The sequence below is a fragment of the Gymnoscopelus braueri genome, assembly GCF_963280865.1.
Source record: "Gymnoscopelus braueri genome assembly, chromosome: 5".
NCBI classification, from domain to species: Eukaryota; Metazoa; Chordata; class Actinopteri; order Myctophiformes; family Myctophidae; genus Gymnoscopelus; species Gymnoscopelus braueri.
Window position 1 is genome coordinate 30,192,134 of NC_137606.1, and position 21,842 is coordinate 30,213,975.

At 45.0% G+C, this 21,842-nt stretch overlaps 1 protein-coding gene across 1 annotated transcript in view; it reads left to right on the plus strand.

The window, feature by feature from the left end:
• The window catches only part of robo1 (roundabout, axon guidance receptor, homolog 1), a 159,128-nt gene extending 137,549 nt beyond the window's left edge, over positions 1-21,579 (plus strand). Inside the window, exons 18-29 of the mRNA XM_080428836.1 lie at positions 2,374-2,400; positions 3,861-3,903; positions 5,554-5,708; positions 7,528-7,932; positions 8,806-8,922; positions 11,192-11,336; positions 11,634-11,867; positions 14,105-14,625; positions 14,732-14,893; positions 18,777-19,052; positions 19,449-19,651; positions 20,325-21,579. Coding sequence (XP_080284962.1) covers positions 2,374-2,400; positions 3,861-3,903; positions 5,554-5,708; positions 7,528-7,932; positions 8,806-8,922; positions 11,192-11,336; positions 11,634-11,867; positions 14,105-14,625; positions 14,732-14,893; positions 18,777-19,052; positions 19,449-19,651; positions 20,325-20,339 — 2,303 coding nt within the window. The 3' untranslated portion in view covers positions 20,340-21,579. The remainder of the gene's footprint in view (positions 1-2,373; positions 2,401-3,860; positions 3,904-5,553; positions 5,709-7,527; positions 7,933-8,805; positions 8,923-11,191; positions 11,337-11,633; positions 11,868-14,104; positions 14,626-14,731; positions 14,894-18,776; positions 19,053-19,448; positions 19,652-20,324) is intronic.
• Positions 21,580-21,842: the final 263 nt, after the last annotated feature.

Here is a 21,842-nt window from a genome sequence, read left to right on the forward strand (position 1 = left end):
ATCAGGAAATCATGATTCTCTATCTATTAGGACGTTAACGACAGTGGATGATTCAATCGTTATATTTATGATGTCAGTGTCCCTGTGGGGAGGGTTGATATGCTGGCACCATAAGCCATTTTCATTGAAAACGTCTGTCTTTCATGCCCAAAATAAAACAGTACCCACACTGAAGAGTTTGAACCGACGTGACTTTGAAACAGTGGTCAGTTACTGCGGAACCTGTGGCTACAGAACAGGACTTCTGAAGGCTTTATGAGTACAGTCATGTGATGAGGCCAGGAGCCACAGGAGACTACTGTGTGTGAGGTTTCCTCTGTGGCTCCCTTTGACTGTGTAGGTTTGGTGTTTCCTCACGTTAACTCACAAAGCCCTTCATGGGCACAGTAGGTTTGCTCCCCTGCCTCCTTCTCCTGCAGTCCCAAACCACAAGAGGCCATAGTCTTTGTTGGAACTGGTAACTAAGAATGTTTTGAGAGGAGGAGAAGAGTATAATTGCAACCACATGAAGCAACACTGCACTCAGGCCGAAGTAGGTTGAATTCGGAGGCAGTACAGGAATCTGTGTGTGTGTGTGTGTGTGTGTGTGTGTGTGTGTGTGTGTGTGTGTGTGTGTGTGTGTGTGTGTGTGTGTCTCAACATTTTCCCGACCAAAATAAATCGCATTTGAATAGTTTATTCAAGGACAAAATTCTAAAATGCTTTCCAGCAGTATTATTACCCGGTTTAGAAGTCGAACTCCATCTTGTATACCATGTCTCTGCTCTATTTCTGCCCTTGGTTTCCTCTCTCTATGCTGAGCTATCTGAAATAAAGCCTAAAATGTCCAAAAAGTTTCATATTTATTACTTTTTTCAAGAAATAGCTCAAGCATAGCTAGTTAACTAAACAGTAGACTAAACAACACCCTAGCAACATAATGACTAACAGGCTCTGAGGAGAATAATATGGGGCGGCCCTTTGAACGTATTTGTGTGTCTGTATGTGTCTTCCCGGAGCGTGTGTGACCATTGTTTCATTGCCAGGAGGATTCATCTAGCTAGCTACTGAGCATCTGTGACCCGTGTCAGAGTGGTAATTTGATTTATTTATTTCAATCACGTTAGCGTTTCTGACAGTGTCTTGCATACCAATTGTCAGTCTCTCTCCTGCTCAAATGCATACAGTACATCAAGCAGATAAAGCCATCCATGCGCTTAAATCTGTTACGCCTATTTGATCTTCAAAAGAGAGCGATCCAAAATGATGAGATAATTGTGACATTTACGGGACATTTCCTGGTGCTGGCATTGAAAGACTTCTTTCCATAAATGAGAGGAAATGAGAAAGTTACAACTGTCTTAGGGTCGTTACAGACGGGGAGCGGTGGACGCGGGCGGTCTCGCTTGGATCAGCGGGGATCGCGCCGCGATCATTGTTGTTTTGTCCTCCTGCGCGTAGTGGGGAAAAGAAAAGCTGACCGCAATCCAGCTCTTGCCGCCCGTGCGCGTGTGCTAAAACGAGCTCGAGTGCGAAAAAATGTCACGGGACTGCGCCCGCTCGCCTCACCGCCCTTCAACTTCTCTGCGCGTCCCAAATAATCGACTGCCTCTCATTGAAAATGAATTAAATCAGCCGCTCCCCGTCTGAAACGACCCTTAGTTCTCAGGTGTCTAAATCAGAAGCCTTGTTGTCCTGGAAGTCAACTAAAACAACACACATTATGGCATTAGGCTGCATGACAGTCAAACGTCCGCAATGCAATAGCATGCTGCATTGGTTCTGTATTAATATACTGGTGCAGTAATAGAATATTCTAAAGAGACCCACAGAAACACCCATAGACCCACACAGTGATCGTTACAGCAGCAAACCAATGTCATTTCACTTGTGTTTCATGTGAAAGGCCCCCTGTGTATCGAGGGTGTGAGCAGTAGAGCTGTGAGGGTGATGACATGTATGTAAGAGATAGCAAGGTCCCATTGGTGTGTGACCTCCTCCCAGCAGGCCTCTGATGGTCAGGGCCTGGATTGGAACCAGCAGTTGACCTGTGCTTACCTTAGTTGGGTTCCATGGCTGTGGGAAGGTTTCAAAGGCTAGGGGCCAGCGAATAGTGTGTGAGAATAGCGTAGAGTTGAGGTGGAGGTGGAGAATCCAGCTGAACTTATTCTGATTTTGTGATGGTGTGGCACATGGCTGGGTTCCCCCTGTAATGGATATGTTTGTGTACTCTAACCTGAGTGCTGTGGCAGAGAGAAATAAGCTCAGTCGAGCACATTCCAGAAAGTTGAGACACATTGTTTACATGTTGGTGTGCCGAGACACATTTAAATACCGGTGTGCCTAATTTGATATTCCTTTTGTTTTCTTCCCGGGCTGTGCTTGGATCAACAGTGCCATCCTTTACCTTCACGCCTACAGGTAAGCACTCTCAATTTCTCCACTCTGGCTCTCCAGGTTGGCTGTACAATTCACATACATTTTCATCCATTTCCCCTACTACTATGATCTGTACTGACACATTTATGGTGAGAGCCATTGCCATTGACTGGAGACAGGTTAGACAGAGGCACTCAATTCAAAACTGCAGAATGTCAGAGAAGGAGATAATCAAAAATATTCCACCAAATGTTAGGGTCATGTCAGGCCGTGCCACTAAGAGGCTATTAAAACTGGCACAAACTTGATCAAAGAGTTGCTGGCATCCACAGGGATTTAAACCCCAGCACTGCAACACACCAATTAGATAGGAGAGGTAGAGAGGAGCTACGAGAAAATAAAGAGGTAGTCTGTGATTTGAGGTGACACGGCGTGAACATTGAAAGAAGGATGCTTTCTCTCTCTCTCCTTCTGTCTCATAGGGTTTCTCATGCATCTGGCTTTCTCTTTGTAGCTTAGAGATGTGTCAGGGCTGATGAGAGAGAGAGAGACAGAATGAGTGAAAGGTAGGGAGAGAGAGTTACGATTTTGTGGTCGGACTGACTAATCCTATCTGGGCTGAATCTATGTCTAAACTGAGAGGGTTTTGTTTGTCCCATCCGCCTGAAGGCTTGGAATCAACTCTTCTTGTATTTATACTGTTGCAATCCGCTGGAACACTTTCAGACATTTAGTCAGCTGGTAATTTGACTTTTGGATGAAGTCTTTTATGCTTGAGGTTATGGGTTCTGTCTCCGTAAGCACATAATCCCTCAACCAGCCTTGTCACCCGATGTAAAAACCGCAATGTTACATTATGTCGATTTTGATCTACAAGCGTGTTGTAATTTCAACGGCATTACTGTGGGTTTTGCATTATTGAATTCCTGATAGGTTCTCTTGCTATCTGTGGAGACCCAGGCTGAGCTGCTTCTTATAACTTCCTGTTTTGAAAGGGGGGACGCTACACAATGGACGCTCCCCCAGCCCCTGTTACACACAGTCCCAACTTTTCTCCTCTCAGGGAGGAGATTGTAATTAAAGTTGGGAGTTTATCTCTCCTTCACACACCGGCGGCTTAGACCTCCTTGAAAGAGCCCAACTTGTAATACACAGAGCCTCAAACCTGCTGAAGCTACGCCAGGCGAGCAAAGAGCGGTGCATCCCCGTCCTTTATAAGCTTCTTACGCTTCCACCCACTGTTGCTGTCTGTGACTCAGCCTAAGTTGTCATGTACTACTCACATGAATGCACACGCATTGGATACATGGATACATGAACACATACATACATGCACATACATACACACTAACGTCCTAAATCTGACCACAGTCACATTTTATGTGACTAACCGGGTCTTATACTTGGATGATGATGATAATGACGATGATTAATGTTGGTGTCGGCGGTGATGACAGCATAGCGTTGAGGAACTCACAGTGTCCATTTCTCTACTTCCACAGTGGCCTATCAGAGAGGTGGAGAAGCTGTCAGCAGTGCTGGGAGGTAAGAATTGATTGATTCGCTGAAATATACCACTGTATTATGAGGGGATAGTGAAATATGAAAATATGAATTACATTTAAGATTAATAAAATTTTGGAAATTTAGTGAAAATTGTTTTTAAAATGGTGCGGTGCCGAATCGATGCCGGTGGTGATCAGAAAGTGTAATTGTCCCAAAAGAACACTAGGGGGAGTGCTGTGACTTCTTAAGCAAACAGTCAAAGCAGGGGAGGAGAAGGAGCACAAAGTATGTTGTGATACCAACATGAACAAAGCACCATCTATTCAGCCAACAACCCATCCTCATCCCAAATGGAGCAGAGCCGTGTCCAGCCACAAGGCTGTGCCATAGCATCACTGTAAAACGTGAATAGAGACGCACACACCCAGATAATAGTGATGGTGATACAGTAGCATCCTTTTACGTTATTGAGGGATGGTGCATTTTGTCCGACAGACTGCTATCCTAGTGACTTGGCAGAGGCTGCATGAATTTGTTTAACATTTTCATCTGTGGGAAGATTTTTTTACATTCAGACAAATTAGCGGAATATTGGTTTCATTGCCCTGGCCTGTATAGTGTTTCAAATATATATCACATGTACAGTATGTGTATGGGATGAGGTTGTGTTGTGCCTACATGCATACTGTATATTGTTAGGCTGTGTTGAGCCACCAGCTATGAATCTATACAGCCAGCTTATTATCCTGTTATGTGATTGAATCACACATGCAGCATTGCTCTGCCCAAAGACAATGGCCATTCAATACAAACACACAACTGTCTGGGTGATTGAGCAGCTATTGTGAGATTGTATTTGGCGCCACGAGACAAATGTGTTCATTACTCAAAATGAATCATACAACAGAAACCAATAATTAATAAGCCATTTGAAAGTAAATGGGGGGGGTTCTATGTTAATTCAGTGTTGGAATATGTAAAGTACAGTATACTACAAGACAAGTCCTTCTATTAAGAAAAGACGGTAACAATGTATGGCTCTTGGCTCGAAAAAAGAGTAGCCGACTGTATGAGCCCTTTGCATCACTACTGTTGTACATCATGGATTTCACCTCCATGGCTCAAGTTTCCCCTCTTCGTGCACAAGCCCTTTTCAAGAAGATACCAATGTTCTTTGACACCATGGAATGTAACGGGGGAACATTTGTGGTTCACTGGCTGCTGATGATGTGCATTTGGCAACATTGGTGATTTCTATCTGGCCGTCTAATCCAAGCGGATCACTAATGCTCACGAGGGGTAAAGTGTCATCGGCTGTGGGCAAGTCAAGCGCACACAATCTATTTAGCTGGGCTTCTCCCTAATGTGCACCCTGGGCAAGTGGAACGGGTGATGTGAAAAAGAGAGAGAGACAGCAAAAGATGAAAAATAACTCTTATTTATATCTACATCCACATCTAAAGATATCTATGTAAAATGTTGGGGGATATTTCTTATTTGTAATCCTACTACATACTGCAAGCATGCTGAGTTTATAAATAGAAGCCAAGGCTTGTGTTCACCTAGTCAATATTATTGCATTACTGCTCTGTTTAGCTTTGTGCTGTGTTTCGGTTCACTGAATCCAGTTCCCATTGGCTTGGCTTGGTCCCATGCTATTGTTAACCATTTTGGTCTCATTCTCTGCAGGCCTGGATTGCTGAATATTGGGGAGTCTGCCACTCAGCCCTGGCTGGCTGACACGTGGCCCAACTCCTGCTCCAACCACAACGACTGCAGCATCAACTGCTGCACTGCCGGCAACGGCAACAGTGACAGCAACCTGGCAACATACAGCCGTCCAGGTGAGTGTTCGGACCAACGTAGCCCGTCGCCATTAAGTGCCATGCAGTCCTTTACGAGAATATTCCCACAAGACAGATGCAGATAAGGAACATAGGAACTTGCAGAGAGCTGCAATTCAAAAGCAAGTAAGATGTTATATCTGGGTTAGGTCCCTGGAGAGTTGTTCCCTGTGTTTCTCTTTTCATTGGGGATCCGTATGAAGAAGAAAAAACGTGGAGAAATATTAGGATTAAGAGTGCCTGTACGGCTCGCACACTTGATTTATTTGAGGTTAAAGTGGAGCTGTTTTAGGCAGGAAATAGAAGGAGTACACTGGAAGGAGCTTATGGCTTTACTCTGTTGCTAATCGAATTGCTTTGCTGATTTCCATACCGTTGTTATAGCCGGTAATGTAATTTCCCCTAAGTGCTCAGTTATTTAAGAAATGTGGAGCGAGCATAGAGGTCAGGGCTGGACTGCAGACGGTGGCCAGAACTGAAGAGAGAGAGAGTTGGAGAGAGATGGGGAGAGCTAGAGAGAAAGAGAGAGAGAGAGAGAGAGAGGGAGAGTGATGGAGAGAGAGAGATGTGCACCTGAAAATGCAGAAGAAAGGAGGGGCAGAATGATTGAGGAAGAAACTGAAATGTCAGAAGAGAGAGAATGAAAGTGTGTTGTGGTGTGATACAGTACAGTACAGTATAGAAAGCAGAGAGACGGGTGGTAACAGAAGGAGAGAGAGAGAGTGATGGTAAACCACCAGCTGGCCTTTTAGTTTAGTCAGCACTACTGCATCTTTCACTAACAAGGGCATACTGTACATAATGCACACATACAGTACATGTGTATGCATGGATAGACACACAGTGTTGACCTATCTAAAAACAGAGAAAAGCAAAGAGAGATACATTTGTTTTGGTATACTTAATGTGAAAAGTTGTGTGCGTGTTGGGTCTCACATTGTCAATTCTAGGTAGACTGTTTGCACAAGTTGACCAATGAACATCAGAATAAGGGACGCTCTGAGTTGTTTTAGAAGGGATAACATGTCGAAAGCCACCCCCGCACATTGCATGACCCCCCATAACAAACCCCTAGTGTATGAGGCGCTTGCTTTGTGTGTGTGTGCCAACCCTAAACTCTGTGAACATTAACAGGATCACTGACTAGGATAGGAGTTAATGTCCCTTCATCTCAGCCATAGGGGCCCTCTGACACATCCACCTTTGAAGTGTTTAGCTATCCCACACTCTGCTGAAACGTGAGGCGTGCTCGGCGAGCGAGCAGTGTGCACCTATGGCTGTCCTTGGTATTTACCGCAAGGCTGACTCTCAGATCTGCGGGAGGATTTGAATATTTTATGAGCCAGGGAAAATTGGATCTGTCAGCGGAGCTGTGCTTTTACCGCGCGCCTCATCGCAGGTCTTTGATACAGACACGTCCCTCTGTCCCTCTCAATGAGAAAAAGCCAACCCGCTGTCAGATGGAGGAAGCACAGAGATGATGTTCCGTCTTCGACCACGTTGAGTCATGGAGTGAGACTTGGCTGATATAGAAACCCAGAGCAGAAATGTGTAATTGCTCTCCCGTCACTCATGTAAAGCAGATTGCCATTTGGCAGTTAAAAAGTGAGCGTTTGAACTGAAATCGTTGTCTTTTGTAAAGTAGACAAGAAGGAATACATTAATTCTTTGTGAATTTAAAAACAAAAAAACGCTCACCTTTCTCTTGTAACTTCCATAAGGGGCAATGGACCTTCCATTGTCTCAAACACTGCTACTAAGATGTTCAGCACTAGAAGCCTGGCCAATGTTACTAAACAACCCTCCCCATGTTCTCCAGCCGACTGCATCGCAAATTATAACAACCAGATGGAGAACAAGCAGACAAACCTGATGGTGCCAGAGTCCGGCGTCTACGGAGACGTCGACTTGTCCAACAAGATCAACGAGATGAAGACGTTCAACAGCCCCAATCTGAAGGACGGACGGTTTGTCGGGCCGGGGGGGCAGCCGACACCCTACGCCACCACTCAGCTCATCCAGTCCTCCATCATGGGCAACAACATGAACACGGATAGAGGCACTGGAGGCACTGGAGGCAGTGGAGGCGGGGGTATAGGGGGCGGAGGGGAGGTGAACGAGAAGCATTGCTGGAAGCCCACCCCCCCGGCCCAGCAGCAGAAACAGCAGGACATGGGCTCCCAGCTCCAGTACAACATAATGGAGCAGAACAAGCTTAACAAGGGTGAGTGGAAACCCAGAGGCCACGGTGCCAGAGCCGCCATGATCTTCCTCTACACGATCCATCCCCTTTTTTCCTCACTCTTGCAGCATCACTGTGGATCTCCATGGAGGGGAATGTTCATATTTCATTTGGTTCTCTCGTTGTCCTTTATAGTATATCCATTATCACTTTCTTTTCTCTCTTTTTCATCTGTCTTAGTGTTTTGGGGTTCCTGCAACACTTCTCTCTTTTTCTATGTACCTTCTGGGTTGTGTTTGTATGATGAAGGCAGGTGTGAGGGATTATCTCTGCTGTCAAAGATCTAAAGGAAAGAAAAACAGTGTTCAGTCCAATGTGCTTTGAATGAAACTATCATCACGTTATTTTCGCCTGCACAATGTAGTCACAGCTTACATGACAACTTTGATTTTCCGTGTGTGTGTATGTGTGTGTGTGTGTGTGTGTGTGTGTGTGTGTGTGTGTGTGTGTGTGTGTGTGTGTGTGTGTGTGTGTGTGTGTGTGGGGGTGTGGGGGTGTGTGTGTGTGTGTGTGTGTGTGTGTGTGTGTGTGTGTGTGTGTGTGTGTTTTTGCATGTCTCATCACTAGCACTCATGAAAACCAGGAACCATAACCTCCATGCATCTTGTCTTGAATGACAGTGTTCCTAAGCAGTGTACTTAGATTTCACATTGTCATTGTAAAATAATCTTAAACTGTTGATTTGGCTCATAGATTTGGGTGCATTCTGTATTTTCCCCACTCCTTCTTCATCTTCTTCATTCTATCTACTGTCCAACAACGTCTCCTGTTCCCAAAGTCCTTCAGGGTGTTGTGTGAAATCCGCCCGGTGTCAAATTAAGCTAACCATACATTCCTGTTCTCTCCAACTATCAGACCGCTACAGAGGAGGTGACAGCCCTTTGCCAGCCACCATCCCCTACAGCCAGGCCCACGACAGCCACACGGGGGGCTCTTACAACAGTTCTGACCGTGGCAGCAGCAGTACCTCCGGTAAGAATGGGAGGGGTAAAGCGTAAAATATATCGGAAAAGATTGGTAGCAGCCATCATACGTAACGAAATCAATATTTACTCAATATCTCCGCGAACTGCCAGCTCTCCTAATGGGCTGAGGTACTTTAATGTTCATTTGGTGTTCTGTTGTGTTTCACTATTCGACTACCCAAGCTTTTTTCACCTTCTTATTGCTGCGAACCACTTAATCACATTCATTGCCTCGAAGCTCAATTTCAAAAATCCCACTTTTCCACAAAAGCAATAAATCACTTTGAGATGCTAATAATGCATGATGTTTTAAAATGGTAATTTGATTAATTTCCATGTCAGTCTATCTTGAAGAGAAATGGAAAATTAGATGCCTTCAGAAAGTGGAAAATTGCTAAATAAAAGGAGGGGGGAAACGACAACAACAATACCAATGACGGAACAAAGACATGAGAAGCAAGCCATGAAAATGTTCATGTGCATCAGAATAAGCAAAACAATTTTTGCAAGGTCCTTTTTGTTTCCCATATCATTTTGTATTTTGTATTCAATTGGCTTTTTTTTTTTTTTATTTAAATTTTTATCCCGCGATTTTTGTAACCCATTTTTTTCACCCGGTGCCAATTTCCTAAGTGATCCTGGGCGCTACACCAGCCCTACACCAGCACTACACCAGTCCCCCACAGTAGGGAGGCCAGGGCCGAGCTCATGCTTCCTTCAGGCATGAGAGCCAACTGACCTTCTTGTCACCTGACAGGGGGGAGTTTCCCTTGTTGGACGTAGCGCGTGGAAGGAACACGTTATTCCAACCAGTTCCCTTCCCCTCCATCAGGCGCCCCGGCTGTCATGGGGGAGGCGGTATAGTGACCAGGATTACTACATGTTTTTGTGAGGGTATTAACTACCCTTGGAGACACGGGGAGAACATGCAAACTCCACACAGAGTTAATTGGCTTTATGACTATATCATTTAAATGTTTGTCCTTGCTTAACTTGTGATACAGCCATTAATTGACATCATTTTTAATTCTGGCTGGGGAGTATAATTTCAACAGAGCTCCGATATGTGTAGACAAGGACAAATGATAACACCTTGCAGACAGCATGCAACACTGCCACCTTAATGCCAGGGATCCATTCTGATATTGCGTTTGATGTGTGAGTCATTAAACAGGAGCCTTTAAAGTGCCTTGCAGCCCATTGGCTCGCAATTATAATGCTTTGGCATTAATTGGCCCCCTTTCTCTTTATTTCTACCCCTACATTTTCTCTTGGCACTGGTTAACATTTAGCATTGAAATATTACTGTGTTTTTGATGGCATCCATGCCATTAATTTCAAATTCATAGGTACAGAACCATGTATAAATTTTTAGCACACGCATAAAGACACAGCTTCCATTAGCGATAAAGCTGTCATCTGCACATTTGTATTTTCTTTTTATCCATGGAAACCTTTTTTTTGTGCTAAATTAGCCTTGTTAATATGTTTTATCTGCTGTCTTTTCATTTATATATTGTTAATACATTTCTGTCGCAGTTTCATGGACAATAATAAGTAACGGATGTGTTTGTAGAGAATATTACAAACTAGAGGTTCGGGCCTCTAAGCGGCCCTCACACCAACGTTGCACCGCCAATCTGACTGATATGCCCATATATGGAGATATCTGATCTGTCAGTCCTCGTCCCCTTTATGCCCATATATGGAGATTTCTGTATCTGTCAGTCCTGGTCCCTTTTTGTGCACATATCTCACTCTGAGATATGTGCACACAAACACACACGCACCAACAGCTGATCCCTTTTATCAGTATATGCCCATACATGGGCATTCTGATATGCCCATATATGGAGATCTCTTTATCTGTCAGTCCTTGTCCCTTTAATGCCCATATATGGAGATCCCTGATGTCATCAGCATATTCCCATATTTGGGCCCATATACAGTATGGATCTGAGTGATTTGAGCTGAGTGATTTGTTTGCGCCTGATGCCATGACAACTCATTGAGGTTAGACAACACACTCCATATTTGGGCGTAGCTGGATTGGGAATTCCTTATATGGTTATGGCTGAGTCTTTGTGACATGAGTGTGACAATGTGGTGCCCGCGCGGCCGCCGGTCCTCCCTTAAGCCAATTTTAATATAGGATGGTTGGTTCCATTTGTTCACTCTCAGAGTTAATGGACATGTGCACTGAGGGTTTTTCAGTGTATTGAGTTAGGGGTAGCGTCTTGTGGCTGAACTCGTTTTTTTTCTTCTTTTCTGAGCAGGGAGTCAGGGACAGAAGAAAGGAGTGCGCACCCCGAAACTACCCAAACAGAGCACAATGAACTGGGCTGACCTTCTGCCCCCTCCCCCTGCCAACCCACCCCCATGTCGGACCACAGAAGAGTACTCTCTGTCCATGGATGAGAGGTAAGATATAAGCTATGTGCACACACACACACACACACACACACACACACACACACACACACACACACACACACACACACACACACACACACACACGCACACAGCTTTTTAATATTATTCCACTCTCCTTACAATATTTTTTCTTTCATTCATTGCGGGCATCCGCCCCAAGGGTTTAAATACATTAATACTAGATGCACGTCAAACCTTGACAGGAAGACGACATGAATATTTAGTCTGTTTTCCAGCGAGCGATATGAAAGTACTGTAACATGCCTTGTTTCTCCATGTGGACAGCTACGACCCAGACATGCAGTGTCCCATGCCCCCCTCCCGCATGTACCTGCAGCCAGACGAGCTGGAGGAGGAGGAGGAGGAGATGGAGAGGGGGCCCACCCCGCCCGTCCGCGGAGCGGCGTCCTCCCCCGCCGCCGTGTCCTACAGTCACCAGTCCACAGCCACCCTCACGCCCTCGCCGCAGGAGGAGATGCAGCCCATGCTGCAGGACACGTCCGACAGCCACGAGCGCAGGTGTGCACAGCTCACCTGTGATTTAGTTAACCCATTCAGTCCGGGATACGCATCTCTTGTCATTTTAGATTTCTTTGGCTATTCAGAAATAGCAGATATACAAACTCAAGATATACAAGCCATAGATCTGCTATTTTTGGAAAATCGTGAAAATGTGTGCAACTCTTTGAATATGTATTTTTAAAGCGAACATTTGTCATTTGTCAAATGTTAATTTGTCAAACATTTTCACAAATGTCTTCTAAATCCGAACAGTTTTCTGAGAAACTATTGTTGCTATATCAGTGGAGCTCAAACTTTTTCTTGTCTAGGACCCATCAAAATATGTTGTTCCAGGGATCCCCAGAATCAAAGATTTTAGTAAAAAATGTTGTTAAAAATATATGTATTCAAAGATTTGGACAAATGTTCAAGATTTTTCTAAAATAGACAAAGTATAAAATAATGGTTATAGCAAAAAAACTAAAATGACAGATGCGTTCCCGGATGTAATGGGTTAATATAAGCTACAGAATGTACAAATGTAAATTCTTTGAGGATGCATAAGAGTTTGGCTGTGTGGTGGCTCACCTGGTAGAGCACATACCATTAAGGATCAGTCATTGTGTAATCTCTCAAGAACAGATTCTGCTCTGCGTTTGAATCTGTCGGGGAGGTTCGTCATATCGCGTACGCACTGGCCTACAAGTGGGCGTGCCTTCAGATCAGGAAGCAGGCCGCGCTTTACCCAATCAAATGTAGTGGGCGGGATTTACGTGTCTGCCGATCCTTCCCCACTCGAAACAAACCGGAACTAATTTAACGATAGCGTCCGCGGGGCAGACAAAACCACGGAAAGATATTCACATTTTAACTTGCTCTTTCATCATAGAAACAAGTGGGCTTATTGTTCCGTGTAGAAATATTGTTAGTGGGAATGAAAACATAGTCGCACCACCGGAAGTGATGCGCTGAAGGCAGACCAAAACATAGATATTAGAAACCTAGATACCTCATTGGCCTCTGCAGTTCATTGGGGCGACTTGTATCGCAATACACGGCGGCTCTTCCGTCTTCCGCAGGGAACCTATCACTCAAAGTGACTACTGGCCAATCACAGCGCTCACAGTGCGTTGACTACTGGCCAATCACAGTGCGTCTTTTCCGGGACTTGTCAGTGCAATGGTTCTCAACCAGTGGTCCGGGAACCACCAGTGGTCATTGAGGGGGTTCCAGGTGGTACCCAGCTAAATGATGGAGAGTTGATAACCAAATGGACCCTTATAGATCTTTAAATTTTGAGTATAACATTTCACACTGTCAAGAGCCAAATTGTGAAACATCTGCATTACTTACTAAACAAGTACACAATTAGAGAACGTAAACAATTGTTATTTTGACAACAGCTTATCGAACGATAACATATTCTACGTTTTGGGTGTGAGAGGCTAAAGCTTATCAAACGGTGTTCCGTGACTCAAATGCTGAATAAATAATGGACCTTGATATGAAAAAGGACCAGTCTCTTATTTGAATTTCACAAATAGAGTGTGGAGTTTGCCAAGTTCCAACTAACTAGATGCTGCGCACAGCTGTCAGCTGCTGCCTCTCAAAGGGTTAAGAGCTGGGTTACAAAAAGACCCGCCCCCACCTGCCTCTGATTGGCCTACCGAACTTCCGCGTGTGTGACGCACACGGCAGCCCTGCGGAAGCAGGAAGCGCGCCCGAGATACAGACGCTTCAGAGCCGAATGAGGCGTCTACCTTTATATGTCTATGGACCAAAACCCCGGTTTCCTTGCGCACGGGTGCTACGTCAACTTCCTCCCAGAGCCAAGTGAGATAGTCAAAAACAGCAGAGGGCGCTGTTTTTCCTTTTCATTTGGCGCTGGGTTCCCAGATTGGTCATTGTGCAACCGGGTTCGAATCTGATCTGTGGCCCTTTGCTGGATGTCCTTCCCCATCTCTCTCTATAAAGGCTTGAGAATTATTTGTATTTTGCATGCAATACAGAAATGCCTCTGATGAAGGCCGAGACGTTTTGCCAGGCCTGAGGCGCTGTCCCTGTCGCTTTCTGAAGTTTGTGAGACCTACCATATATCTTTGGATGTTCAGGCTGGATGCTCTTTTGACAAAAATGCATTTCTTCTGTGATCCCCTGCAACAGTGACAGCCAAAGCATGTAATGAAAAGGTGTTATATATTTTCTGTATATTAAATGAATATCGTCTCAAATTGATGGGATGCTCTTCTCCCCAGGCGCCACGGCGCGAGCCCCCCACCTCCACCCAGACCACTGTCTCCCTCACACACATACGGCTACATCTCCAGCCCCACGGCCCTGGACACAGACGGCATGGAGGAGGAGGAGGAGGAGGAGGAGATGCTGGAGGAAGAGGAGGAGGAAGGCGATGAGACCGACGCGGAGGTGGCCAAGGCGCACCACCACCACCACCACCACCACACCCACCCCCACGCCCACCCCTCTCACCCCCAGATGCACCCGCGGAGGCTGCTGCTGCGGGGGCTCGAGCAGACGCCGGCGTCCAGCGTGGGCGACCTGGAGAGCTCGGTCACAGGCTCCATGATCAATGGCTGGGGCTCCGCCTCCGAGGAGGACAACGTCTCGTCGGGGAGGTCCAGCGCCGTCAGCTCGTCGGACGGATCCTTCTTCACGGACGCCGACTTCGCCCAGGCTGTCGCCGCAGCTGCAGAGTATGCAGGCCTCAAGGTGGCCAAGTATCCCAACACACAGGGCCAGGAGATGGCTGGACCCATGGGTAAGGAGTGGGACTTGTGTTATAAATTATACCTCGTAATCTCCTCTCAGGAACAGTTATCGGTGAAGTAAGCTTGCATTTGAAACTGTGTTTCTTTTTTTTTCAGCACGAAAGTACCCAATGAATGCTTCAGGCCACCGACCAGGCAGCCCAGTGTCTACAGACAGTAACATGAGCACGGCGGTCATACAAAAAAGGCCTCCTAAGAAGCAAAAACAACATCCTGTAGGCCCCCCAGGGAACCAGAGACGTGAAGCCTACAATGAGGGTACACTTATTTTTTATCAGTAATCTACATTACTACTGACACAATTGCATGGGTCCATAGACAGTGTCAGTACAGTTCTATGTGGTGGACGATTATTCAGCGGAATGTAGTAGGGCTTTTCCAATGTTATCTGTATACTCTAAATTAGAAACATGGATACACATTTGCCCCTCTCTGGTAGATTTCCATCTTGGACCATCAATAAACATCGTTTACATATTTGTTGTTGACAGGCTACAACATGGAAGAATGAATAACTTATAACTTGCAGTGCTAGCAGGCTTAAAGAGGAACTGGTAGCATAACGACTTGGCTGTACCCTGAAAAAAGCCAGATGGGCAGCAATGTACATCTATGGCTCACCCTTTAGTAGCACCATGCGCTGTCCACAAATGACTGAGTATGTCTGTGTCGTAAGCCAGAGTTTTAATCATCTTCCCCTCGTGTGTGCATGCGTGGCATCACTTCTAATCTGCGGTGGTGCTGAGCAGGCGTGTGGTGGGCTAGGGGCCAGGGGCATGGCGCAGCAAAGGGGGGGCTGTCTCAGGGGAGCTCTGCCCGGCCAGGCTCTGCTGACACTGGGCTGTCTCTCCACTCCAGCCACTAATGAAATTGATCCAGGTGCTCTGGCTCATATTGAAGTGCCACCCGCTACTCTGCGGGAGATGAGCATAAACAAAACACTGGGGGCGACATTGTACAGTAGAGAAAAGGTTTAGTGTTGTGGGTTAAGCAAACAATATGTAGGTTTATCAGCATGAGTCTATATGTGTATACAATTGTAAAGCCACTCCTTTTTTCCTTTGTGTTTTAGGTTTTGTAAAGCTTTTTTCATTTAGTGTGTGTGAATGTTTGTATATATATATGTGTGTGTGTGTGTGTGTGTGTGTGTGTGTGTGTGTGTGTGTGTGTGTGTGTGTGTGTGTGTGTGTGTGTGTGTGTGTGTGTGTGTGTGTGTGTGTGTGTGTGTGTGTGTGTGTGTGTGTGTGTGTGTGTGTGTGTGTGTGTGTGTCATGCACATTGTGCAATCCATGGTGCTGGCTCCCCTCTTAGTGTCAGGTGTCCTTGTGAGTTGGAAGCACTTGACAGGAGATTTAATATCCAGCTCACTGGGAGCCAGACCAGCTATATCACTGCAGAAAAATCCTACACCACCCCCCCCACCACCGTCCCCTGTCCACCCTCCTCTCACCGTCATCCTTCCCTCCTGCTTCTCTCCCATCCGCTGCCCCTCCCTTTGAAGTGATCTCTACATCCCTCTCCATTCTCTCCTCCAGCTCTCTGCTTGTCCTCCATCTTTGTTTGCAGAGAGAGGGGATGGACGGAGGCTCTCCAGCCCTGTCTCTCCAACCGTCCGTCCTCCTGCTGATTGCATTTGATCTGAATGGATTGTTTTTCATTTGGAGGATATTGCCTCTGTCTGTCTGCCCAACCCCCATCCTAGCCACAGCTACACCCGTGTGTGGTCAGGTGGTCAGGAGGTGACGGGTGAGGCACGGTAATTTACAGGAATGTAATGTTACAGGAAGCAAGGCAGAATAAAATAAAAAAAAGGAAAGCCATTGACCCTATACAAATGCCCAGACACAATTTATCACCTTTATTCATATCCTCATGTAAATGATTGTTCAGTTCCCTCCTCCACCCCCTGATTTACTCCTTATGAAGTCCTTCCACGTGGAGGTCAGAGTAAAACTACCCAACACAGGCATAAATACACATAAATACCAGCAGTTAATAGGGCAATAAAATGGAAGCGAGACAAGTGGAGCCAGCTTAGGAAGCATGCCCTCACTCCCACCTGCTATCTCCTCTTACCCCTTTTTGACCTACTCATTTCACACTTGTTTGGAGACACCCAGGTTATATTTCCTTCCCCACACGAGTCACATGAATCTCTAATGTCTTTGTCTGCCTCTGTGCCTGCTGATTCCTTTAAAAACTAGAAAGCACTCAGCAGACGGCTGAACTCTGCCAAGGCAGCACTATTTAGGGGGGAAAAAGAAGGGAAAGAAAGGTTATGTGTAGGGTTTCGTTTTTGTCGTTATTGAAGAATGAACGTGGCTCGGATCTCTTACTTTGATTAAGTCCTGTACTTTGAAAAGCAAAATCATACAATCAATCATAAAAATCATAATGTCATTATTATTACGTTATCATGTGATACTGTGGGTGATGTCATGTTACATTTCAAAACCAACAGAAGTGTCGCCTCTTATCAGTTTGCTTCCTCTCAAGCTCAGGAATGCAGCATGGTTAGATATACATTTTTATCTAGCAACAATCAGACTGCTGAATAACAGCTAAGCCTGTCACCTTTGCTTAAACTGAACTGTCTTAATATCGATGCTCCTTTTATACATTCATCTTATGCCTCGTAATACACACGTTTTTAAAATAGCTATATTTATTTTATTTTTATTTTTTTCTTTATTTTTTTTTAACTCCAACACTGACGAGCCTGCACAAATAAGAATTTTGCCCACTTTTATTTGTGAATGTGATGTGACAATAAAGATTGATTCTGATGGTTAGCCGAGGCAAAGCTGAGAATATGAACCATTAAACATGTAATATTGTCTTCCTCATGGCATGTGGCTTTTGTCCAGAACAGCTGGTTGAGAATTCACACATTACCGCATGAGATATTTTATTCACAGACAAACAGGGAGTCATGGACGTAAACATAACCTCCTTGTCAAAGGTAACGAATCACGAAAATCTGTATATGCGGCGTACTGTAGCAGTCGGCAGTCTGACAGTCAGTCAGAGCCCCTGATACACCCTCCCTGGCAGCACCGGAGATGCTATACAGACCCGAACTCTGTCCTTTCCTATATTTCCCCATAAATCTGACTGTTGTTCACTCCTCCCCTGTAGTGTGCTATATCTCACAGACAGTGGCATTGATCGACTCAAAGCAGGACCCAGGAGGCAGCAGTGATATTAAAAAACTGCAGACGCCCCTCTGCCGGATGATATTGACTGGCCCATTTTGTATTCAGGAGGGGTGGATGAAGGTGGAGGATAATCAGGAAGGTGCATTAAAGCTACTAGTCTGTAGCCCAATGCCAAGACACAGAGCCCCATCACATGACCCTTTTAGCCCTGAGCATGTAAAACGCTAATAAACTCTTTTGATTCCGCTAAAAGTCTGACACATGTTGAAAATGTCTACGGTGGACCTCAGGATGCTGGGTGTGAACGGCAGTGCTCGCTATGATCATTAACTTTCCAATCCGGTGTTGATTACGGTGCCAGGCCATCGCCGACAACGGCATCTTTCACGTTGCGAGCTGATTAGAAGATGAGGAGCCATCGATCGCAGTCATTCGAAGGAGAGACTCTCTGTGCATTCTGTTTAGACGGCTGTGTGAAGTGTGTGAGTGCTCTGGCGCGGCCCGATGCTTGGCCATCATATGAATAATGGCTCAAGGACAGGCAGCATTGATTCATCGACGGGGGAAGTGGAGCGGGTCACGGAGCCAGCTGCTGACCGTCACGCTCTCCTCTGTCCCCTCTCCTCTCTGTTCCCTGCTTCCTTCACCTCCCTTGTCTCTCTTAACTCAAATTTCGTAATTCTCTCTCCCCGGATTCTGCTCCTCCAATGTCATCCATTCTGTTTACTCTGTGTTGTGGAGCAGTTTCCTTTCAGCTCGGATGTGCGCACGACCCTGGGTGGATGTACACACACTGCAGCTGTGTTTGTATGTCACCTTGCAGGTGTGAGACAACTGAGTGACACGTCGTACACATTAGAAGATCCTCAAAGTACACACATCCATGATCTGCAGTGCCAGGCAATAACGCCTGGCAAATAAAGCCACACTCTTTTGATCCCAGTGGTTCATCTTTTACTTTATTTCCCGTGTTTATCCTTCAGATCTGCCACCTCCCCCCATTCCGCCTCCAGCCGGGCTTAAGTCCCCTACACACCCCTCCAAGTCAGCCCTCGAAGGTCGGGGAATGCTGTCCCCCAAGGGGAGTGAGAGCAGGGACAAGAGGGGCGGATCAGGGGGATATCGGCCCAGAGAGGGATCAGACCCACGGACCAGCTCATCTGAACGGAGAGAGGCTCAGGAGAGACAGAAGACGACACATGGAGGAAAAGGGAATAAACATGAGGGCAGCGCTGGCAACAAGGCTCGCCAGCACCCAGGTACAACACAGCACCGTATTGTGTGTGTGTGTGTGTGTGTGTGTGTGTGTGTGTGTGTGTGTGTGTGTGTGTGTGTGTGTGTGTGTGTGTGTGTGTGTGTGTGTGTGTGTGTGTGTGTGTCTCTCTCTCTCTCTCTCTCTCTCTCTCTCACTCACTCACTCACTCACTCACTCACTCACTCACTCACTCACTCACTCACTCACTCACTCACTCACTCACTCACACACGAACGAACGAACGAACTCATGAACTCATGAACTCATGAACTATGGATGCCTCACAAAACCTTTGATACTATTCCTTTGAAAGTTCTGAATGACTGATATCATGTCAAGAGAGGTAATAGACTTTTATAGCTGGTTTGCTAAACTCTTCATCTTTATTGTTGTCACCCAGGTTCAGAGGACATTCTGCCCTACAGCCGGCCACAGTTCCCAACAGTGAACAGTCCTCGGGACCCAAGCTCCTCCAGCTCCATGTCCTCCCGGGGGTCGGGGGGCAGACGGAGAGGAGAGGGTTGTCCAGGGGGGCGCAGGAACCCCACAGACATGGGGCTCAACACCACAGGGGCCTTCCAGCCAGGAGATGAAGAGCTTGAGGTACTGAATGACGTCAAAGACGGGACATATCGTCGCTGTCAGGTGGAAACCTTGTATCTCCAAAACCGTCACTTTTCAGGAAATGGAAGAAAAATTATCAGACATAGTGAAAATAGCCGATCTACAAGCTCACAGTAGATCTAGATCGGCTAGTTTCGCTACTTTTGCTTGTACGACAAAGTAGGGCGTGACGAAAGTGACGAAAAAACTTAAAACGTTGAAATATGGAGATACAAGGTTTCTGCCATTATATCCTTAACACAGTGGTTCGTTTTCATGTCAAGGACCCCTAAATAAATATGTATTTGTCTGCGGACCCCCATCTGAAAATATTTTGTGCCAGAGACCCCCAAACAAGTGTTGAATGTTTCAAAAATGTGATTAAAAAAATGGTAGACTTACAAGCCCACAACGCATGGCTATGCGTTGTGAGCTTGTAGATCTGCTAATGTCAAATAGCTGATGTATTAAAGTGGTTAAAACATTATTTTGATGCTAAATTTACTAATTTAGCTGGTGACCCCCTGGAACCCCCCAAGGACCCCTGGGGGTCCCCGGACCCTCAACTCTGCTTTAACAGAGTTGAGTTTGGCAGTTTTCTCACAACTTGCAGTCAATGAATGATGAATGCACAATTGAAGTCACTGTTGTGTCTTGTTCTGTGGTTTGACAGATGGTGGAAAGCTGAAGAATAGCCAGGAGGAACAGGAGGAACTGTCCTGAATTTTCTGAGAACGGAGCACCATTGTTTCTCTTACAATTTTAAATATCTCAGTATTTCACCATCATGTTGGCTGACTTCATACTGTACGTCAATAGTGTTTCTTTACATCTGGAAAACAGACCAATTGTTTTTTTTTTCTAACTTATCATTTTCTATGTCCATTTAAAAATAAAATAAAAAAGTGACAGATAGGGAATAAAAGAGCGGTGGAGTCAAAGCAAAATACACAGTAGTATATTTATGTTTTATTCCAATGCAATATGGGGTAAAATTGTACTCCAGACATTGACATGACTCAGCTTGCATCCACAAGAAGTTTGGGGAGCCCATACAGTCAGATGTTACTGTAATAAATAGCTGCAAGCAGAGAGGGGTGGACTGTCTTGTAAATATACGTGTATACATGATGTCCTTTTGTTTATTCACCCATTGTGGTACCTCAAATTTGTCTTTCTTGTGTTATTTTGCGAATTATAATTTTATTATGCCAGTAAATATAATTATTTTATCATTTCCATCCATGTTGTAAATTGCTATATTATTTAGCCGCCCCAAGAAAGTGCCACTTTGGGATTTTATGTTTGTTTGTTGTTGTTTGTTTTTGTAATGCACTGTTATGTTCTGTGTTGTCGTCAATGTTTGTTACTTGTTTTACTTTGGTTTTAAAAGCACAATCACTAAACTTTATTTTAAACCATTCTATCTATTCTAACCTTTTTGTCTTACTGGAGGAAAAAAGGTACGACAAAAGAATCTAGTTAATCTTGATGATGATGATGATGATGATGATGATGATAATGTAGGTAATGCTGTTTTAAGATGGCTGTGTTTGAAAGGAGACTCCTCATGTTGTGATTGTCTCCCTCTCCGGTTCTGATGCTAGCTTAAGTGATGGTTAAGACAGTTAATGTGGATCATAGCTGCAATGTAAATATATTTTTCACATCAGCCGTAGTTCCCAGCTATTGCACATTAAAGAAAAAAAAAGGTTACACTGTCTACTAATGCACTTAAACGAATGTTACATACATGAAATAGGAGTCACTTTGTGAATCTGGAGAGGTGGTGATTGGGCAAGGAGAGTCTCTTTTCTTGGAAGGAGAGGGGTGCTGGACCCCCGTTCTAAGGAGAAAGGGTGCTGTTGTTTATTCATAGGACATCTGCAAACATTTGTTTCGTAAAACAAAAAAGTAAAAAGAACTAAAAAAAAGGATGAATAAAAAAGTTCAAACTACATGTTCTCTGTCATTTGTCATGGAAAGGGATTTTAAAAGCAATAATCATAATCATAATCACATTCCTCCCTAACTTAATTAACATTATTTATTCCAGATACATTAGAGCAGTGTTTCTCAACCTTTTTTGGGCCAGTTTCCCTATCCAATATCCAGGACCCTTACCGACCCCTACCCAATTAAAATGCTTCAAGCTTCATTTTTTTATAATTTAGAAAACTTCTCATCGATT